Below are 23,772 nucleotides of genomic sequence, written 5' to 3'. Positions count from 1 at the left end.
GTTTGCATTATAAACACTTGGTTAAGGTAAATGATCTTGGTGATACTTGAAAAAAAACAAAAATTGATTCAAAAGGTATAGTTTTAGGTTTGACATTGGATTCTGTATTTCACAACAGTGCACAGAGTTTGACATTTTGATAGCCTTTGTGTAGATTAGGATGTTTGCGAACATTTCTGACTCTGCATTTGTGTGCAATGGTGTTGGAGGGTTGTTGCAGCGTTGAGCTCCTGATCTTTCAGCTGGATGCTCTGGTTCAGCCTGGAGGTCCCTTCCTCCGTTTGAGCAGATGGTGGGACGCACAGCACTCAGTGACCCCCTCACACACCCTGCAGGGCCGTAACATGTGTGTGTGTCTGTAGGAGTTCATGTGTGTCAGAGCGTACATATGTTTGTGTTCTGTTTGCCTCAGAAATTTTCATACACTTGATATGCTCCATCATGTATTTTCCATATGCCATATGAGTCAAGATTACATTGAATCAGCCTTATGGGATTTGTGTGCATACCAACACAATAGCTACTTGCACTTACACTCACCCATGGGTGTATGCACACACACAAACTCCTTAACAGAAATTGACAGCCTGACACACACTTGCTGATATAAAAAAGCATCTGCAAAGAAAAGAGAATGTGAAATGATGAGGTTATAGTAAAGCACACACCTCTCTATCTATATCTCCCTCGCACAGAGACACACAACGCAGCACAAAGCTTTCTATCCATTCTCCCGTCTCGCTCTCTCTCCCTCTTTCTCTTCGTCTCTCACAGTCTGCGCCGCAAAGTTATATGAAGGGCATCAGGCAGGCCCGGCGAGCCGAGTGCAGAGTGACAGCGGCGAACGGAGTGATGGCTCGGCCCGATAAACACCCAGCGTCAAATGAAAAGGCTCTGCGCTTGCCATCATCCCCTGTCACAATGCAATTACTGAACAGAGTGATAGCAAGATAGCAGCCCCCACCGCTAGCCACAATGATAAAAGTATTGACTGATTTGATTGAATGATTAAAATAATGCAGACATAAAAATGGGGTGAAGATAGAGAGGGAAATGGCAGAGAGGAGAGGGAGCAATGGAGAGGGAGGGTGGGGCGGGCTGGGCTGCCAAGAGTGAAGCTTTGTAGATATGGTTATGTCATTATTGTGTGTGTGTGTGTGTGTGTGTGTGTGTGTGTGTGTGTGTGGGGGGGGGTGTTCAGATGTTTGCTTCATCTAAGGGTGCTTTTGGTTTTGTTCTTTTGTTCTGTGTTGTTTCATTTCTCTGTCTCTTTCCTGTCTCTCTGTCTCTCAGGTTGCCATTTGTGCTGACGTGAAGGAAGTTCTGCTATCAGATGGGAACGAGAAGTCCATTCAGAGTATCCTTTCATCGCCCCCTCTCCTTCTCTTTCTGTCTATCTCTCCATCTCTGCCTCATTCCTCTAGCTCTCATTTATTTATATGCATTCTTATGGATTTATTTATGTGGAAACCTTTGTTTTTTTTATTGGGGTTTCATTCAAAGAATTTGTCGTTTGTGCATTCCTGTGCACAAAAATCACACATAAATTCATTACATGTGAAACAAATTTCACGTTAAATTCACAGGTAGAGACATGCAGTTTTAGCACATTCACGTGTTAAATTTGCATATATAGATATAGATTATACATGGGAAAATACCAGTTTCGTATGTCATTTTTTATGCATAGGACAACATTCTTACATTTTATATCACATAAGTAACACCCTTTGGTGTGCCGCTCATTTCAGCTGATCTTTAAAAGCAGAAATCTGCATATGAATGGATATAATTCTTTGAAAAGTTAATATAAAGATAAGAGAAAATAGCCAGTTGGTTCTGAGATTGTGTTTCTGCCAATGGGTCAGCCTCTGCACAGACTGTTTATCTCCTGTTCAAACGTGATTGGTCAATACCACTTGGAGTACAAACAGACTACAGACTAAAATCAGAACACTTAGGATACCAAAATCGTCATAGCCAACAAATTCAGCATATAAATGTATAATCTGTTTAGAGATTACATGAAATATTACATAGTTAAATGTGCAGCGTGAGATTTCCAAAACATGGCCTTACGCTTTAAACTATACCACTCTAGTGACAGTTTTTTCAGTGTCTGTGTCAAAATTTGGTCTTTATATTCCTAGTATCTTTTCAAAATAAATTTCAATGTTCACAAGAAACATCAACAAAACTGCTTAGTTTGGTTTAGAAAAAAGATCAAAGACTGTCAATTTACGTGAGTAAGCTAAGGAGTATGTCATGGCGTGTTAGTTGAAAAAAAAAATCATCATTGACTTTTGGTTTGGACACAGACAGTGGTTTCCCTGGTGAATGTCTTGTGTTTGTTTGACCCATTCACCATCCCTCACTCTCTATGCACACTTTCATGCTCTTTATACTACGTCATTGCCATGGATGGGTTCATGGAGTTAGTTGAAAGCACAGTGCATCTCATATAGACACTAAAGGGTACCTTGTGCATCTGTATGAGATGCCAAGGGCCACTGACCAAGTTGCCGTGTCTAATGCCCTGGGAATGAGAAGATCATGTGATTTTTTTTGTAGGAATGTTGTATTAGATTGCATTAATTTTAGATAGGTGTGCCGAATGAACTGCCAACTGAGTGCACGCCAATGAAATAATTGCAACCCCTTAACTACATTAGTCTAATAGTTTCTGCTTAATCAGTCATAAATCACTGTGCCAGTTGTTGTTGTCTATTAAAATCAAAAACATCTTGCAAGCTAAACCATTATTATTGCTAATCAATTCTGTAAATATTTTAATATCTTCTTCACTTTGCTATTAAGATTATATATTTTTTTAATGAAATCTATTTTTGCAGCGACCTCCTGCAGCTGTGCAGTGTCTCTTTTTAAAGCAGTATCGTAAACAAAAAGTAGACAGTGCGCTGTAACCTTGGTGTGTCAGCCCTGAAATCAGAGACGGGTTTGGAGAGAGGCAAAGAATAGCCAACCACCTCTTTTATCTTTACGCAAAAGCAGCAGATGGGGCACCCACAGTGACAAATACCCAGCACCAGCGCTCAACATGGCATCTACCAATCCCAGCTGCCCACAATGCCATGTTAAGAGCACAGTAATTGCCATCCTGTCAGATTTTGTTTGAGACTTCATCTAATGCTAAGGCTAGGGTTAGGGCTTGATGAGTGTTTTACAAACAGGAACAATCAAGGTTTGTTTAAAATGTGTTTGTGTGTGGTGAAGGTTTAGGCCTATAATTAAGTTTTTAGGACAAATCTTTAGGTGAGATTTTTTTTTGCCAACATTTGTTCTTTTGAGTGGGTTATTGATCAGCTCTGTCAGCTTGCAAGCCATCTTGCTCCTTTTTTTATCCATTTTACACTTCTCCCTGTCTGATCTCCTTTGTAGCCTCTTGTTTTTCCTCTCTTTTCTCCCAATCTTCTTTCATCATTCTTGTCCTTTTTCTCCCGTCCTCCCAGATCTCACTTCATTCACTCGACAACTTAACAGACAAGAAAAAATAAAAGCTCAGACTCGCTACAGTTGTTTCATAAAAGCAGGAAATATAAATACACATTTCTTCCCCATTGACCGACATGGCACTTCCATATTTAGCTGTGCTTACAATATCTCCGTCTCATCCGGCTACAGTGCTCCTTTACTGATCACAATAAGCGCAAACAATAACATTATGGAGCCTGTAAAACACACACACGCACACTTGGGCACACAAACAATACGCCATTGACCGACTGCTTTGTTTCGCAGAACAAACACATAGAGAGAATTGTAAGTGAAATCATAGCGAGAATGGATCGAACACACACAGAAAGAGAGAGGGAGGGTTGAGAAAGACAACAATAATTTGTTCTGGGCTCAGCCAAATTGTCCCATTCACACACTGCAGACAGTGTGTGGCATTTCCTCTCGCCAGGGAAGCTGTTGGTCTTAGCCGTGTGCTAATGGCCACTGTTTGTCTCACATGCCCTTATCGTGTGGCCAGTGTTAACAATAGAAAGAGATAGTGGCTGTGATATGGCTCAGTTTTACAGTAAAATAGATGAGACGATATGCAGAAAAAGAAGTTGTGAATAGATGGCGTTTAGATACATCTAGTGAATAGATTTTTCCCCTTTCCTTAGGTCCTATCTACACATATGCAGATATTTTTGTAAAAGGATATTTTCCTCCATTATTTGATCTCTTGTCCACACTCGAATTGAGTTTTAAGTGACTAAAATTAGATTTTTTTAAAAACTGTTTATATGTGTGAGTGTTTGGGTAATGATGACAAAATCTCCTCAATATGTGTTGTTTTCTGGAGTGAGATCACTCTAGAAACAACATCAATGGTGGACAACCAGTTTACTAAATTTTTGTTAGCACTGCTTGGTCTCATCAGTACTTTACACTTAAACTTAATATTGATGCACCACTTAATGGACTTTTGGAGGCATTTGCTGCACCCAGTGTTCAATTTAACAATTTAACACCAGAGCAGGGCTGCGTTTTTAGCCCCTTGCACAATACCAAAATTGTGACTTCATTGAATGCATTTGTCTGGTTACTTTAAGCTGCCAATTTTTTGTTGTTTGTTGAAAATTGGCTGATTTTTTAAAGTTTTTGTGTTTGTAAAAATCTGTTCGTTTTAAATTTTTTTGCGGTTGTGTTTTTAGCCTGTTGTTTTAAGTGAAATTTGTCATGCTGCTGTCTTGACCGGGACTCCCTTGAAAAAGAGATTTAGAATCTCAATGAAACTTTTCCTGCTTTAACAAAGGTTAAATAAATAAATAAAATATTAGGCCTGCCTGAACATCTTGATACTGAAAAAAATACCAGGGCAAAACCTACATCTGGGAATAATATAACTAAATAGAAACTAGAACTAACTAGAACAAGTATTTAGTAGACTGCAGTAACATTAGAGGAAGAAAATATCAATTTTCAAAAACATCTGTGTAAGTGTATACAGCTGTAGAAGTTGTTGACCTCATTGATGGTGCAGAGAAACATACAAACATACACTGTAGAGAGCAGAGACTGTGACCTTGAATACTCATGCTGAAAATCAATGGAAATGTTCCATTAAGAATGATTGATGCATGTCATTGGCTGCTACTTTTCTACTTCAAGTGATGGGAGCAAATATTCCTCCACTTTAATGTTCAATAATACACAAACCTCCCTCTTTCACTTCTCCCCTCTTTTCTTCTGCATGTGTTTCTAACCTGTGTGTGTGTGTGTGTGTGTGTGTGTGTGTGTGTGTGTGTGTGTGTGTGTGTGTGTGTGTGTGTGTGTGTGTGTGTGTGTGTGTGTGTGCGCGCGTGCATGTGCTGACCTCTCCCCCAGTGGTGTGCTGGTGATGAGATTACAGTAAGCTGCTCTGCTCTTCGTCCCGTCATCCCTATGCATAATACACTGATGCACAGGTGTCCAGCATGAGTGTGTGTTAAATGTGAGCTAACCTACATATTATTGTGTAACTGTGTCCGGGAGGCCTCTTTGATTTTGGACTCACTCTCCAGCTATCAATCCATCTATCAATTTATCACGCATTCCTGCTTCTCCCTCCTGCTCTCTGTCTTTGTCGATTGGATTTGTCTCAGCTCTTTGCAGGCTTTAAAGACAAGGAAATCCTAATTGAATTGCTTTGCAACTCCACAAGCCAGTGTATTACTAGACAACTTGACATCAATCGCCCTGCCTTTGTGTGCGTTCATCTGTGTGTATGTGTTTTTGCGGCAGAGGGAAAAGTGTGAGTTTGTGTATCTGTGGTTAAAAGCTTTCCCATTGATCCAGCGAGAGGCTGCTGTGATCTGCTTCTGCAGGCTTGCTCTCTATCCCTGAAGATCATCTCCGCTCACTCATGTTGTCTCCATGTGGGTGTCTAACATATGTGTTTTTACCTAAAGAGGGTCCTGATGTTGCTTTTTTGCAACATGACACACACTGCAACAAAAAACATAAACCAAATATCTTGTGATAGGAAAGTTGGCAGAATCTCTCAGTTATTAAAAGGTGAATCTGGGCAGTAGAGGTAGATGATTTATGTCTTTTCTCCATCCTAAGATCCATATGTTTCAAACATGCTATGGTTCACACACAAAAAAATGTATATTTGGCAATGTATTTTTCTAAAAGATTCATTGCAATAATCCACATGCTGTGGAATTGTATGTGATTTTAACAACTTTAAACTATGCCAATGGTGAAAAATTTTCCATGAGAGGCCTACCTGCAAAAATTCATTGCATATAACAATTGTTTGTATCTACTGAAAGCATCCTTTGCCACATGCAAATAGAAAGCACATTTACTTCATATAATATGGGGTCTCCAAGCATGTTCCCACAGTTAAAGATATGTGTCTGTGTCTATTATGAATCCCTGACTGCGGCACATCAGATGTACGAGGGCTGGTTAAAAGAAACAGGCAAGCTGGAAAGTTTGGGTCAACACAGGTATCAGCTAGGTGAGAATATTTTCTTATCTCTTTATCTTTCTGAAAATGTTTTCGCTCTCCAGTTTAGATAGGGCTATGCAATACAATTTTTTTTAATGGTCATTGTAATCTCAATTTGCGTTAAAAAAAACATAGCAAAAGACTGCAATATAGCACTCAGGCATTTTTAGTTGAAACAGACTATCAGTAGAAATCTTCACTTTAACGTGTAACTATCTTTTTTATGTTCAGTTCAATTTTGTCAAAAAGATTGCTGGAGATTATTTCTTTTTATTTTTTGATTCAACAAACCATTTTGTTCTACTGTAGAAATTTACTGAAAGCAGCAGCAAGGCTGAACTGAATCTCTTTTTATAAAAAGTAAAATTGTTATTGCAATATTCAGTAACATTGTTGCATACTTGAGTCATTTGCCTAAACCTAATTATTACTCTAACATCAGGTCCTGTGAAGTATTTGAATTAATTATTGGCTGATATTTTTATATAAAAAAAACAGAGGAAATTGTTCCATTTGTATCATTAGCTATCTGTAAGTGATGGTTTTGGGCCAACATGTCTTAATACCATCTTTATATTTGTATTGTATGAATCTCTCTTATGAATCATATGAATTGCTAACTTAAAATAATCCAAATTAATTTTTATCTTGAATAAATAAATCAATTTTATATCTTAAATAAAAAAAAACATCAACAACAAAAGATCACCCCCTTTTGTGTGTGTGTGTGTGTGTGTGTGTGTGTGTTTGTGCGCGTGTGTGCGTGTATTTGCACAGTCATCCAAGCAAAATGATTCCTCTTGATAGAGATCCAGAGAACTTTCCACCACCCGCACACACACAGGCACACCTCATATGCAAGGACGGGCTAAAACGTAGTTAATTGTTGTCCCTGTTTTTTTTATTTTTTTTAAACATTTTACCAGACTGACTGTTTTACTCCCCTAGCTCTTCCCTCTTTTTATCTCTGTCTCTCCGTTTCTCCCTCCTGCACACATTTACATGAGTGGAAGATGGAGTGAAAAAGTAAACGTATAATTAGGCAACATTACTTTGATTGTTTTCTTTTCAGATTATGCCTGCTGTCATCGACGCACCGCAAGAGAGGGCGAAGGGCATGATGCGATTGGACAAGGGGAGGGAGAGGGAGGGGCGTGTTGCGTCGTGTGCGCAGATGCATGCATGTGTGTGTGTTTGTGTGTGCGTGTGCGTGCGTGTTGGGACCTCCTGCTGTGAATTGAGATTGTGTTTCTAGCGGGGCCTAATGTTTTGTTTACTGAGTGTTAATAATGTCTAATTAATAATCCCCCACTCTGCCTAACAGTCTGAGAGAGAGAGAGTAAGGGGAAAATGGTGTGGAAAAAGAAATGGAGGAGAAAGCTACGAACAGTACAGCGCTTACACAATCTGGAACAACTAAATTATATCCATAGAAAAAGAAGCAAAATTAAACGCTTACTTCAATGCTGTTTGCCACTGAAAAAAAAAAATCATGTAGCAGATTGTCTGAGCAATCGTACGCAACCACTAACTAAGGAAAACATTATTGAAATAACTGTAAAAACAGAGCGTTAACTTTCTGCTCCAATGACAAGAATTTGACCCAAAATGACACCAAACTGAAACTTATTGTGGAAAAAAGCTGACATTGATACAGACACACCAAAATATATCAGAGCTTGAGGAAAATCCAACACAAGAACTACAACCCAACCGCCAGAATACATGTTGGCATGGTATGTTTCTGCAATTCAAGGTCTTGCTAAAAAACACCCAGTTTTGGTGCCACAATAATGGCTAGAAATGCAGATCATGTCTTGCAGAGAAACATTTGTTTTTTGCTAAAACTTGTGCCATAAGTGATTGATTAAATGCTGCAATGCCTAACTAAAAAACACACAGTTTTGGTGCCATAATCGCTACTGGAAATGCAACAGTGTCTCGTTAAAAAATACAGCTTCAGTGCCACAATCACAGCTGAAAATGCTGCAGATGTCTTTCAAAATCATCTAGTTTTGGTGGCACAATTGCAGCTGGAAATGCCACAATGTATCGCCAAGAGACAGCCAGTTTTTGTGCCATAGCTGCAGCTGGAAATGCTGCAATACCTGGCTAAAAACCACCCTGTTTTGGTGCCATAATTGCTACTGGAAATACTGCAATGTCTTGAAAAAATTTAGTTTTAATGCCACAATATTGGCTAGAAATGCTGCTGATGTCTTGCTTAAACAACCAGTGTTGTTTTTGAACAGTGGTCTACAGTAATCTAGACCTCGGCAGTTGTCTTGCTCAGGTTTCACACGATCCACCATCCACCACCTCTCGATGATAAAGTGAGCTATATACACATAATAAAAACTAAGCACTTTAGAAACATTAATATGATATCTATGAAACACACAAATGTAGCATATCTGTGGTTTGCAGAAACATACAGTGCCAACATATTCTAGGCTGGAAACTGAGCTCCTTCATAATTTCTTTCTTGTATGGTTCTCTAACTATAAATTATTAACAATAGCTCATCTATCATATATTTTCTTTCCTTTCTTATTGCTTTTTAATAGAGTATTTTGTGTAGAAATGTACAAATCATTTGTTTTAAACGCTGGTCTTCTACCGTAAACCACGTGGAAACTGCTTTAGTCATACCAATAAAATGAGGAAGAGAGAGGACAGTGTGATCTTTCAATAGCAACATGTATGTTTTGTGCGTGTGTTTGTGTGTGTGTGTTAGTGTTCACATGGTATAAATGTCAAGTGTCATGTCAAAAGCTCCCTCTCTTTACCTCACAGATGACATCTCTTCCCTCCCTGACACTTTCCCCAAGTCTCTACTGAAGCAGAAAAACAGTGGGTGTTAGAGAGAGAGAGGTGTCATGGAGCTCAAAGTGTTTGAGAGAGAAAAGAAGCGATGAAAGACAAACCGCCGTCGCTCGCTGTGCGATTTCACCAAAGCTGGCTTCCCTCTGTCACCGACTCTGAAAATACTAAAGTTTGGTTTCTGTTTTATGTGTGTGCTTACAGAATGGTGAGGTGGGACTGCGAGTCAGACATTTCAGCACTGGAGGGTCACTTTGACATTGTCATGTGTGCAGACTGGTAGGTCCTCTCTCACACACACACACACACACACACACACAAACACACACACACAGATTTATCTCAGTGTGTGCGTTCATGGCATTAATTTTCACTTTTGCACGACAGTTCTTGCATGGCCCCCCACCAGCACTTGGACCTTCCCCTGCCTTGTCCACACATGCACACACACACACACACACACACACACACATATACATATGCTCAGATGCCCGCCTGCCTCCATTTTACACCAAATTGCCTCGTTTTCATGCTCAGTGTCCCAGCAAATGGATGACTTAGGCAAATTGCAAATAATTGCGCCTTGACAAGGAAGGAGACACAGTAAGATAAAGAAAGAGTTGAGGGCGGATAGAGGGAGGAGTAGAAATGGAGATGGAAATGGAGAGATAGAGCAACATAAACATAACAATTAGCCCATCGTTCATTGAAATGTAGATCTTGTGGCCAATTGAGAATAACATCTTTTTTATTGCTCAATGCATCTGGATGTTTTGTTTTTTTTTGTGTACCCTGTACAGCGACATTCTTTGAAAAAAAAACACGAGGAATGGAAAGAATGATCCATGATAACAACTGAGAGTTTGCATTGCTCCTCTGAAACATGATTCCCTTCTTTTTCTTTTCTTTGTAGAAAATCAATTTTAACGGTGGATTGTGCAACCTTGACTTGTTTACAGACGCACTGACAAAAAAGAAAAGTATACTTTGCTCTTTGCAACTAGTGTATCCTGGGCTGAGCCAATTCACACCTACAGTATCTGCTAGAGTAGCCCAGTCTCCAGAAGAAAATGTTGGCATTGTAAGTTTCTACACATCACTGTATGTTTCATACGTATCATATCAACTCACTAACGTATTTCTGATTACATATGTATGTGCTGACTTCGTCATCCCGAGGCGAAGGCGATGAGACGGCTACCAAGACACTTTACATGAAATGCAAAAAAAAGCGTTCTTGAAACACAAAAAAATTCAAAGCTTCAACATATCCGCTTTACAATAATATACAATAATATGCTGAAAATCTGTATTTTGCAGAAACATAAAATGCCAATATTTATTCTGGCTATCTGGTTTACTAAAGAGAGAAAAAATAAGAAGCATCATCTGTTATGTCCTCTTAATCATGGAGACGTGAGAAATTACAATGAAATTAAGAAAAAACAACATCAAGGACTATATATAAAGAAATATGTTTTTTCTCGTGTGAATAATGTAAATGCAGCACTCTCATATCTCAATATCTTGCCATATTTGCTATATAAAGATTCCCTATCTGTTTTGCGCCACCATTACTTCTTAGGCCCGTTTTACACAGCATGCCTCAGCAGTGCATGAGCAGCGCCGAACGCGATGTGTTTTATTTCAATCATATAAAATGTGGTTTCAGGCATGTTAATGGGAACTGATTAATTCTGAAATGGTGTTAAAACGGTACTTGCTTTTGTCTTGAACTGCTGTTGAAAATTTAGAACTCTATTTTAAAATGAAAACGTGAACGTGACCGTGCTTTAACTTGGCCTCCACATGGTTCAGCCAAACTGTGAGACGATTCTGGAAGCAGAAGCAGAGGGCTTGCCCAGAGTGTTTTAGCAGGAGAGAACTGCTGACCTTGACTAGCGATATTGTTGGATGATGAAAGGATCACTTTGAGGAACTCTACTTCCTGGTGGAGCTCACTGAGGCAGTCAAAAAAACGTGATGAGTGGTGAGGTATAGGGATAGATGAGATTCACCCTGAAATGCTGATGGCAAATGCATTTACGTCCATTTACCAACACACATGCACACTGACACACACGCTCACACACACATGCTGAGAAGATAGACATGCTGTTGGCAGAAGCAAAAGTACTTGACAATTTTCCAGCTTCACAAACACTGACCAAATTTAGCCGCTGTACTGTATGTGTGTATCTATCTGCACAAGTGTGTGCATGTGTGCTAAGTGCAGCATTAGCAAACGCCGTTATCATTGTTGTAATGTCACGGTCATTACAGGTAATAGTCAGGAACAGCACCCAGAGGGAGAAAAAGAGCCGGCATCTAATAGAGGATATTTTACAATGGACTGGCGTGTATGCACGTGTGTACGATAGATTGAAGCAGATAGTGTGAGAACAGAATAAACTGCATGTGAATTTTTGATACTTCAGGTTCTTCATGTCTTTCAGCAGATGTGTGCTTTAGTCATGCGTCACTGCGGCGTGCGTGCTGCAAGATGTTTTTCTCAGTGGCGCCATCTTTTCCGCGTGTGTATGCAAGTGAGTGACTGTGTGATAATTGCAGTGATGGTGGTTGAAGAGTGATGGCTGACCGATTAACGGGCGCATCGTAGTGATGATCACCTGCGAAAAGGTCAACAATGCGGCTTCCACTCCGATTAATTATAGCTCCCACTGGTAGCTACGGAACCACCGCTGAGCAGCAAGGGGAGCCGGAGAGAGGAGGGGAGCAGGCAGAGAAGTGGAGTTTGGTGGAACATTGTGTATCAGTGGTACATTATGTGCTTTCTTTTTTGGATATCCTGCTTGTCCTTGAGTACGGGGTATTATGCAGAGGGAGAATTGTGGAGTCTTGGAGTGGATTTTGCTGTTAGAGATTTTATTTAAGTGTTTTTAAAGTGTGAATTCAGTAGTGCTCGCTGCGTCGCCAACTTTCAGACTTGATGAAATGGCCCTGCTGCAGCAACACATTATGAACTGCCTGTCTGTGTGATGTCACAGCTGGGAAAAATACAAGGAATCATAGCTTAGTGTAGTGCCAGACTTGGTCTCTAGATATAAAAAGTCAAGGCCAGCTATACTGCTAGCCAGTCACCATAGCTGTTGATTAAAAAATATTGCTACAGTTGGTAAATTACTTCTGCTGAAAATGAATACCCCTTGGTGAAAAAATGTCACCAGTGACCTTCATATACAGCGCAGTAGCCCTGCCAATTTGTTGCAAAAATGGGAAAATAGCCTCCACTGCTGCTTGCAGCAATCTTACAGAAAGTCACCCACTTTCAGTAAATATTGAATCTTACTCTTGAAATGCACTTCTTGTTCTTCCAGCTCTGCCAGTTTAACCTGTCTTAAGCAAAAAGAGTTTAAGGCCCATTTCTCCATCATGAAACAAACAAAAAGGAGGTGTAGGTAAAGCTGTTAGGATTGACAGAGAGGATGGCGAAAGAAAGAAGTAGACAATAAAGAGATTTAAAATATAGCTTAAAGAAATAAAGAAAACGAGGGAATGCAAGGATCACATTTAGTTACTCAAAGACGTGTTTTGCTTATATTTATTTCACGTTTATTTGACCTTCACAGCGCAGGGTTTGACACCAGAGGGCTGTTTTCACATTCATCTGCTGAAAGAGTAAAATGTCTCTGTGCTCAGTTTAAATCTGACTTGAACACATTTATGTCCAAACATGATTTTATGACAATCATGGTCCAGTATGCAACTATGCACATGTGATGGTGATGATGAAACCGAAAACCTCTGATGCACACACACCAGACATGGGGACTAGAGTTTGGAGCTTGGACTCAAACATAATTTTACTGACTTACGTAACACAAAAATAATTGTTAAAAAAGTAAATAACACTTTGGAAATTCATATGTGTGAAATACTGCAGGTTTTGGAGATTTGTAGTTTTTGCTGCAAATTAAATTGAGAGTTATTAAATTTTCTATTCATACATACCTACATAGTACATAGTATGATGATAGCCACGTTAAATGTATCTTTTTAAATGTGTAGACTTAAATGTTATATATATATATATATATATATATATATATATATATATATATATATATATATATATATATATATATATATATATATATATATATATATATATATATTAAGTGGGGATACTAACAAATAAACAAAATTTAAAAAATGACTTGAGAACTGACTTGACTCAGACTCGCGATTTAGAATTTATGATCAGTGCTTCTTTTTTTTTTTCTTTTTTGGGGCAAATAATATAAAATTAATATATTATAATAACTTAACATAAGATCCAAACAAAAAAATCACAAACACATTCACAATCACAAAATGCAACGTCTGGGATATCAAAATAAAGGATTCTGGACTGATCATATCCGTTTATCATGCCACTGAAAACAACGTGGACTTGCTCCTTGAAGACTTTAACACTCTGATGACAATGGACATTTCAGTGGCGATGTCTTGTGTTCAGCAGTGAAACCTTTGAAATATACAATATTTGCATATTCACTGACTCAGGATTGAGAGGAGAAAGGCGGCTTTTTGGAATTTTTAACTAGTTAATTTAGGAGATATGCCTGTCATAAGTGATTTACAGAACATAAGACTGACAGTGGTGAAGGAATTGTGAAGTCTGCCCTCTCATGTGCGTGCGTGTGCATGTGTGCATGTGCGTGTGCGTGCTTGCATGCATTTGTGAAATGGAGAGAGAGACAGAGAGAGGGATTCCTGCAGTGGGCATGTGGGTGGCAGAGGATCCTTGGCTGGGATGTTGGCATGTCTGCTTTCTCCAAAAGCTGTCCATGTGTGGGCCCTGAGATAAAGCCCTGTTTATGTGTGTATGCATTGTGTGTGTGTGTGTGTGTGTGTGTGTGTGTGTGTGTTTGTACATTTTATCTATTTTTGTACAATATTTGTATATATATGTCATTTTACTCAAGTTCAACCTGACTGTTATACCTTTTAGCGGATGGATAGGAACTTAGCATACTTAGACGACTGGTGCATGAACACAAACAAAACACAAACGTGTCTCTGTCGAAAGAGCCATGTGATGACTCGGCACAGTAGAGACTAGCCTGGACAGAAGGTCGGAAAGATGTGATGGCAGGCTTCAGCTATCAACGAATGAGGCAAAAATCCCTATAAAATAATAATAATAAAAATAATAGTAATGAAAGAAATAATCAAATATATATAGGCATTCTGTTGCACTTTCTGTGACTTTGAGACAGTCAACACCCGAGTGTTGCTTGGTGCATGCAGATTATGATGGATCAAGATACATTGTTTACTATTTATGTTAAATTTTTAATATAAACACATCATTATCCTCCTTTGACGTTTCCTTTTTGTGCCAGTGTGCTTTCCACTGCACTGCAGAACAGAATAGGACAGAACTGACCTATCTATCCACATTGCTGATACATGCCAATATTTTACTGTTAAAAAAAACAACAAGCTGGTAAGATTCAAATAAAATAGACAGTTTACAAATATGTTGACCCCTTTGTATCATCAGGACTTAACTGTGTCAGTGATAAATATTGAATCAATTATCTGTTGCTCAGATCTTATTAAACGTGTAAGTACAATACTGGTATTGAACATTTTATATTAAAATATGTAATAATTTTGCATTTTTTGCCCAACAAAAAGCTAAAAATAGAATACAGTGACATATTAATGGATCTTAGATTCAGTTTCAGAAAATATGAAAACCAAGAGGTGTCCAGCCTTTTTACTAGAGTTATTCTCAGAGGCACACTTAGTGTCTTAGCCAAGAAAAATGTAATTCGCTCCAAGAGTGCCATTCAGCTACACACACGTGTATGTGTATATGCTGTGTATATGCTTGTATATGCTGCTTCATAGGATGAAAGAGGCAAAGCAGTTATGTGCTGCCTGATGGTTTTGTATTAACTGAGTTTTTAAGAGGGTCTAGCTTAACACACTCACTGGATTGCACTTCACTGGCTCTATATTTAGTGTTTGCGTGTGCTGTTTTGTTTCTTTTTGTGTACATGGTGACTAGGTTGTGTTGCTATTCCAATCTTAAGTGGCTTAGTCTTGTTTTCCCACATGACAGCACATGTAGTAAGAGAGAATTTCCTGGATGGTGTGGGAGTGAATGATCTGAAACTAAGAGAAAATGCATAACAATTCACCGAAAACTGGAGTCATTCTAAACGGGACAAGGGATTACTTACAGACCAATAGCTTAGAGTTTATTCGTTCAAATCTTGACAGTTCGGAGAAAGTTTGGTTTAGAAATTTTTATCTGATTTTGATGAAACTGAAGATAGTGCTCCTTCACATTTTTCTTTGGCTCACAAGTCTGAAAATGACCAAAATATGATACTTTGTGTCAAAAATAATACATAATACCCTAGAAATGCATAACAACAACAAAAAAAACTTGCGTCATAACCCTTAAATTTCCCCTTGGGAGACTAAGCAGATGATGTCATGCATTTCCATGGGCTCACCCCTGCAGCTTTGACGACATCCTGCGTCTTCACATACATGTGTAAGCAGACAAATATAGCAGCAACGCCGTCACACACACACACACACACACACACACACACACACACGCCCTTTTCATGCCCTTTGACCGCCAGTCAGTTTTGACTGGAGTTTGCTGCGCTGTCCTGGGCGGGAGGGGTCAGCGTGAGACAATAGCTCTCTGACAGTCTGGGGGCGTCAGAGGTGACCTTAAAGGGTAGTCCACTGAATTTGAGAGTCCATGAATATTACACTGGCTTTATTAAACTAAACAGTGTTTTAGACTGACAAGAATATCACTTATCAACATTTAATTATATGTTTAAGTGAAAATTTAAACAGCATCTTACTTGCTTCGACAATTCTGATATGTCAACTAAGTATGTGGTGAAATAATAGCATTTGGATGCAAATCGATATTATTCTTACACGTATATACAAGCGGTATTCGTGCCTTGTGGAAAAGATAGTAAGTTGTGTTGAACTGTTTTGAATAGCGATAAATGGCAGCATTTGTCAGCTGTTAAAGAAGTCAGAAGCAACCAACACTTAAGACAAAAATAAGAGCTTAAAATAAAAAAATAAGAGCTTATAGAACTTGATGAAAAAGATTTATTGCCAGGTATAGTTAACACAATACGAGGAATTTGCACCAACCCACCAGAACAAATTCCTCGTATTGTGTTAACTATACCTGGAAATAAATCTTTTTCTGATTCTGATTCTGATTCTGATTCTGATTCTAATGACACCAAAACTGTGTCGATAAACAGAAACAGTGGTCATACACTGAAATCAAGCATCAAGGATATACGATGGGCAGATAAATTATATGACTGGTAAACAAACTGATAGTTGGCATGCAACCTAATGTGGCCTAGGTTTGTAGCAGCAGGGATTTTTCCTTTTTATTCTTTCTACAGAATTTCTCTGATTACATGCTGTATTTTCTTCCCCCTTTGGATTGAAGAATTTCGCATATTCTTTGGTTATTTATACTACTTTTATACTGTAATACTGTGTATATTGTACTTCTGTTCAAATGAACAAATCTTGCCTCTGCAATAATAGTCTTAAACTAATGGGTCCATCATTCCTAACGGCCCAACTGCCACAAAAGGTTCATATTGTATGTGTTTGCAAACCACGAGTACATAGCAGTAACGTAGTATATGAGCTGACTTTTATCATCAGCAGATGGAGGGGGTGAATCACATGCTACCCAGGCAAGACGCCTACCAAGCTGCAGACCACAGCTTGAGACCAACAAACATTGAAACAAGGTGTGTTTAACAAGTCATCGCTGTGTTTTTAGCGACTTATTAGGCACCAAACGTAGGTGCTTTGTAGCACCCAGTCAGCGGGGATAGTGCCACAAAAAGTGTTTGTTTTGAAATGCTGCTTTTCCTGCCCGGATTGTGCCCCCAATATTGAGCATTTTAAACCAAAACTTTAACTTCTCCTAATCATACCCAACTGGTTTTTGTGCCTAAACCTAACAACATGTTAAGCTCCACGTTGTTCAGTTGTAAAGTTTTAATGTATTGGCTACGTAATAACAAGCAAATATTACGTGTCCGTGGTTTGCTGTCACGTACGATGCCAACACTGTTTTTTCAAGTGACTGGGTTAGGAACAACCTAATAGATATCTTTGTTTAACACATTGTTTAATTAGCAGTTAACCTTTGAATTTCTCCTTGATGGCTTACAGTAATGGGTTGTTTTTATGAAGCTTACTGTATGTAACGTGGCTTTATTTGTCACGTCACAATGTTAAGGCAGTGTCTGTAGACATCATCAGCGGTGACTGTTGCTCTTTTTTGTTAACTGTTGCCCTCTTAATGACATGATGTCCCTCTGCTGCCCTCAGTGTGTGTGTGTGTGTGTGTGTGTGTGTGTGTGTGTGTGTGTGTGTGTGTGTGTGTGTGTGTGTCTGTCAATGTGTGTGTTTTAGTTGTTGCCTCCACCCAACTAGCTCACTTCCTTGTTTTCCTTGTCACTCACTTTTCCCGTGAACCAATATCTGTGGCAAAATAAACCAAACACAAACCTCTCACCTTTCAAGTCAAATAAACTTTGCACCTCTTTCTAACCTTAGAAGAAAAACAAACTTCACTCATACGTACACACATCCTGGTTGTGATGGTAAGCCTGTTCCTGGTGTAGGTTTGGGCATGAGATGCAGAGTAGCTGCTGTGATGCTGTGAACCTCTCGTTCCTCGCTGGGATCAGAGGATTTTAAATGAGGAGAGGTCAGAAGCTGTGATTGGAAAGTTATGTCCAGATTGCCACTCCACTGGCCAGTTGGACGGATGTGCAGGATTATGTCAAATCTGCACTGTATTGTTGCATTTTAGTCAAATTACTCCACTCTCATCTGTGATAATAGGTACACACAAACACACACACACACACACACACACGCACACACACACACACACGCACACACACACACTGCTCTACTTACTTATGTAATAAATTGAAAATTGCCTTTGTGGACATAGAGACAGGTGTTACTTTGTTTAGAATTATCTGAGTGGATTTGGGCAAGCATGTGTGTGTTTGTTGCATTTATCTCCCACAAAAAAACGCACTATTATTTTAAATCAACTTGTTTAAAAAGTAAATTATGTAAAGTAGAGAAAAAGAGAAACAATTTGCTGTAACGTAATTTATACTTTTAGATTTATATCAGCTAGGGCTTAAAAAATATTACAAGTTGTTTTCTGTGACCTTCCTTAATACATACAAGAATAAGGATACATGTACATACAAGAAAAAAAGGTTAGAAAGGGAAAAAAATCAAATAAAATAATTAAATGTATAAAAAAAAATAATTAAAATATTTATATAAGTCTGGACATTTTACCCATTTTAAAATAATTATTAAAGTCAGTGATTTCTCTCTCTCTTGTTTTTAAAACTGATTCTCAGGTTTTTTTCTTGTCATCTTTTCCTAATTTCTTGCAATTTGTGAGACATCACTTGCCAAGTTGCTCCTCTAACAATGTTTTTAAAAAAATGGATAAATAAACCAAGCTTAGGTTTTAAAGGTTTAAATGCATGTGAAAGGCGTCTGAATGCAGCACTAGAAATCTGATGTTCCAGATTTTAAAAGGTTAAGAAGCATTTTTGTAAGTTGATTACTGTAACTTAAACAAGAAGAGTTCATGCAATCTTACCGTTCAAAAAAATATGTAGACTTGTGACTCAAATCAAAGCCATCATCAACATTTTGTTTATGTCCATACGTATTCATGCACACACACACACACACACACACACACACACACACACACACACACACACACACACTCTGACTCAAACAGGCACTCTGGCATCTTATACACAAATACAAACATGAATACACTGTAACATGTATACACACTTCCCCATGGAGCACTGTGTGATCTGATATTATGCAGCTGAAGTATTTACTGAGTTGTGCCTTATACTTATTATTATACAGTGGCAGTATGATAAGCTTGATATATGGTACCTTTATTATGTTGTACCAATCATTTTGTTTGTGAAGTTGTACATATGGTGGAAAAAACATGCATAAATGCTCTAATTCAAATGTACACACTCTCAGCCACACACACATGCAAGTCGCAGTGCAGTGGTGTTAAATGCACAATGGAACCAGTTAATTAGATTTCATTACATTTATTTTCTGATTTATTTTTCCTTTTGTGTGTTGCTTTTGTTCTTATATCTTCACATTAACTTCAGAGCTCACTCTCCAGGTATTAATTCCACAAATTCAAGGTGCTTTTGCACCGCTTTGAAGTATCCCAGTAAAAGTGTGTATGTGTGCACATGCACATGCGTTTGTGTGTGTGTGTGTGTGTGTGTGTGTGTGTGTGTGTTTACTGTTATGATGTTATCTGTGCATGCTGGATTTTCTGATGTTCTGCATTCCTCTCAGTGCCTCGACAACAGGCCGAGGTAAATGCACACGGAAACTCAAACAAAAAGGAAAGAGCATCTTACTCATGCAAATTGTTTTTCCCCCTTCTTCCTGTTGGTGGATTTATTTGTGAACAAAAGAAAATAAATAGCCTGCTGCTTTATCTGGAGCTGCTATCATAAGAATGCATTCTAACCTGACTCTCCCTCTCCCTTTCAGTTTGTTTCTCGACCAGTACAGAGCCAGCCTGGTTGATGCTATAAGGAGATTACTGCAACCTAACGTAAGTGTGTCTGTGTGTGTGTGTGTGTGTGTGTGTGTGTGTGTGTGTGTGTGTGTGTGTGTGTGTGTGTGTGTGTTGCCTCTGTGTGCTACTGTATATATCTCTGCTTATCCCCTTCCTCTAAATCACCACCCACTCCTCTCAATCATAATTAGGCCTCACCCAAAACCCTATACACATTAATAGTCTGACAGGATTAATATCATGTAATGCTTTAATGCTTATTATGAGCAACTTGAATGCATCGCTCTGATCTCCGGCTCTCTCTCTCCTGCCTTCCCTTAATCATAAATCCGAGGCAACTTCTCCCTTTTGGCCCCGCGATAAGACCCCATGCTGTGACAGCCAAAGCAAATGGGGGGAAAAAAAGCAAAAGGCTGGAAGAGATAGGGTTGAGGTTTCTATTCATCTGAGGAAAGAGGGGTGTGTTTTAAGTACAGAGGCCAGACTGGTATAGGGTGTATCTGTTTATGAAAAAAGGAGATGGGGGAAGAAGAGGAGGAAGGGACGAGGGAAGAGTGCGATGGATCTTGTTTGAAATCTTTTAAATACAGCAAACCAGAAACATGCAGGTTAAAATGTTAGTTTGAGTTTAACACAGAGTCATTTAAGGGCCACAGCATAAATAGACCTTGTTCAAAACCCGATATACAGTAACAGTCTGACAGAATCCATATCATGTAATGCTTTATTTATTCATTTATTTATCTATTTATTTATTTTTGCTTTTATTTGATTTTACAGAAATAGACAGTTGAAAGTTCATTATACAATTATTCACACTTTCCTCTACCCAAACAAACCTATTCGACCCTATGGCATGAGTAATGAAAAAAGAAATAATAACATTCATGTTTAAGAGACAAAATAAACACATTAATGATCAGAAAAAAACATAAATAATGAAAAGGAAAAAATAGTGTTCAAAGATTTACATGATTTGATTGACATTTTAATGCTTAATATAAGCAACTTGAATTAATCACTCTGACCTCTGTCTCTCTCTCCGTAATCATAAATCCAAATAACAGAAAACAAACAATAAAAAGAGAGCAACCTCTCCTTTCATAAACACTGTTTCTGTGGACTGTTTTCACTAGAACTACGTTTTCAGGGTTCCTGCAGCTTATGGTAAATTAAATTTAAAACTTTTTCAATGCCACTTGGATTGAAATCAATATTTTTTCAAAACTAAAAGAAAACAACACACAAGCTGACATCAATTACTTATGTTAAGGGACACTTTCTAGCCAAAGATGTTTATTTTTACATAAACATGACTTTGTTTTGGTCCATGGCAGAGACGAGGGTTGAGCAGAACTGGGAAATACTAACCATTTGTTGTTGGGTTTTCTTTACGAGTTTTTGTTTCTCACTTTGCCTGTGAGATTCAACTGCTTTGATTCACACTAGACTCAGTTTGAAAAAGCTTTTGCATAAAATACGTTGAGTTTTATTTGCACTGCCTTTTGCTAGTTTCAACCATGCCTCGAAATCTTAATTAAATAGCCCGTTTGTATCGTATCAGGGTGCATCTAGGGTATAGTGACAGCTAAATCCTCTGCTCTGAACGTATAATATATAAGTGTTGTTGGAATTTTTAATCTGATTTAAGACATTTTTACACCAGTGAAGGCCTGAGTTTTAAATTTGATGAATTTGATGCCTTTTAAGACTTTTAAGGATCTGCAGAAACCCTGCTCTCTACAGAAGAAACAGTCCCTGTGGAAGCCACCGACCACTGCTTCTGGCAAGAGATGTTGCTGTTGCATTTTTTAAATGTCATTTTTAAATGCTGTCAGCACCTTCAATGGATTTCTTTGACAGACATTTTATTGGGGATGGATGCAGGAATCCCAGAGACCGATATCTCAAAACCTGGGCACTTAAAAATGAAACTATCCACTTGATTATATGCCACTATAATTTAATGAGAAATATGTTTGTGAACTAACCCTTTAAAATCCAGTTTCTTTTTTAAATTTGTTACAAACGACAGAGGTAACTAGAAAGACAAAAGGATTATATTACTAATATTACTCTCAGCAGTGACACGCGTTTCCCCAATTGACATTTCAGACAGCGTCATGCGCAGTAACACCTGCAACCCAAATCTGCGTCTCGGTTGCAGTTGAATGCAGAAGCTGCTGTTGTTGCATGACAGACATGACATCTGGCCATTGTTGTACATCTGTGTGTTGAGTCTCTCTTCATGTCTCCCTCTCTTTAATCCAGTGGAGATAATTCAGGGGCTAATATGATTTGAGTGTCGGCCATCAGACTGTCTCTGCCACAACAAGCTTTGCCAAATATTTAATAATTTGCTAAGCTGATTAAGCAATTAACAAAGCAATTAATTCTCCCATCTAATGGCACTAATTTGTTGTTTCTGACAAAGGTGGTCCATCCGGTGGGCTGGATCCCCTTAATCAGCTGATTAGTGCTGGGAGGAGTTGTTTGTTTGCTTTTAGTGTGTTTTTGGAGAGAGGGAGGGGGCGTTGGGGAAAAGTGCAACTGGATATAGAGATGAAAAATCATCCGCCAAGCGTTGTGGTCCTGTGTTGTGTCAGTGTTTGTTTCGTAGTGCGTATGTGTGCGTTTGTGTGAGCATCCCCCTTTGCTCCATTTAATTAAAACAATAATAACACAATCAACATGAAATACAACTGAAAGCTGAAGGATTTCAAAGAAACTTTGAACCTGTTGGTAATCCTCTTAGTCCTTGCAGGACGTCTGTGATGCATGTGCACATACAAACTGTCTCTGTGTCTTTCCTCACACATGTGTGTTCACATTTCCACGGTTGGTTGGGTTAGTAGAATGTTTTTTCTTTTTTTTTTTTTGTTTTTGGTTTATCATTTAATTTGTATCTGGTAAAAATCAAAGAAAAGGGAGACAAACTGACAACTAACAGTGTGAAATTCCCCCCTACGTAAATGTACTCAGTACTACATTCATTATCCAACTCCGAAAGTTTCAACCCACCTCTGATTTTGTTATATTCAGGGCATGGCGTTGGTGTTTGCTCCACTGCGAGGTGAAACTCTGAGACTGTTCTGTCAGCTGGCCCAGCAGGCCGGACTCTGCACCTCTCAACACCAGCAGTATGATGCTCAGGTCTGGGATGTTCACTTGAAGGTAAGAAATGCATCCAAGAATAGAACGACATACCCTTTTTTCACCCAAATTAGCGTGTAGCAAAATGTTTGGTGGAAATTTAGAGACAGATTCAGATATTTCTAGTCCAAGTTAATACTATTCTTACATGCCTCGTGTTTGTTGAGAGAGTGTGTTGGTGGCTGTAATCGTGCCTTGTCAGACAGATCCAGTTTTAAACGCTCAAACACTTGTAAAGCTCAGTTTTGGAAACTGTAATTATCTCAATGTTAAATCTTGACCTGTGCAAACCTGTTAATATATGAAAGTATTCCTTCTAAAAGTGACTTCACTGTCAGAAACAGTGAAGTCCACAGACTGATGAAGACTCTTTTTTTTTTTTTCGGTTGAACCTTTACAGGCTCACAACATGTGAGCTTTGCATAATGAAACAGGCTTGTATGAAAACCTTTAAAACACAGTTTAATTACTTTCTCAAAAATACACCGAATCTGTTGCTGCATAATACAGAAACCAGCAACAATCCAGGTCGCATAATGTGCACTCAGCCTTAATAAAGACTGGCGGATTAGCCTGTAGTTTGATGTTTAGAGACACTTTGTGAGCCACACCGGAGCTAAAAGAAGCTGCCTTAACTTGGCACCATGAGGGAAACAAAGAGAGG

At 38.6% G+C, this 23,772-nt stretch overlaps 1 protein-coding gene across 9 annotated transcripts in view; it reads left to right on the top strand.

The window, feature by feature from the left end:
• camkmt (calmodulin-lysine N-methyltransferase) overlaps positions 1-23,772 on the top strand; it is a 178,901-nt gene that overhangs the window by 92,775 nt on the left and 62,354 nt on the right. For all 9 annotated transcript variants that reach the window (XM_042501696.2, XM_088086629.1, XM_088086628.1 and 6 more), the window contains exons 7-11: positions 1,294-1,357; positions 6,397-6,463; positions 9,482-9,556; positions 19,928-19,991; positions 22,998-23,129. In XM_042501696.2, coding sequence (XP_042357630.2) covers positions 1,294-1,357; positions 6,397-6,463; positions 9,482-9,556; positions 19,928-19,991; positions 22,998-23,129 — 402 coding nt within the window. The remainder of the gene's footprint in view (positions 1-1,293; positions 1,358-6,396; positions 6,464-9,481; positions 9,557-19,927; positions 19,992-22,997; positions 23,130-23,772) is intronic.

The sequence above is a fragment of the Plectropomus leopardus genome, chromosome 13 (assembly GCF_026936395.1).
Source record: "Plectropomus leopardus strain MGB_pleo_1.0 chromosome 13, ASM2693639v1, whole genome shotgun sequence".
NCBI lineage: Eukaryota > Metazoa > Chordata > Actinopteri > Perciformes > Serranidae > Plectropomus > Plectropomus leopardus.
Note: the sequence above shows the minus strand (reverse complement) of the source record. Positions and strands in the feature narration are given on the sequence as shown.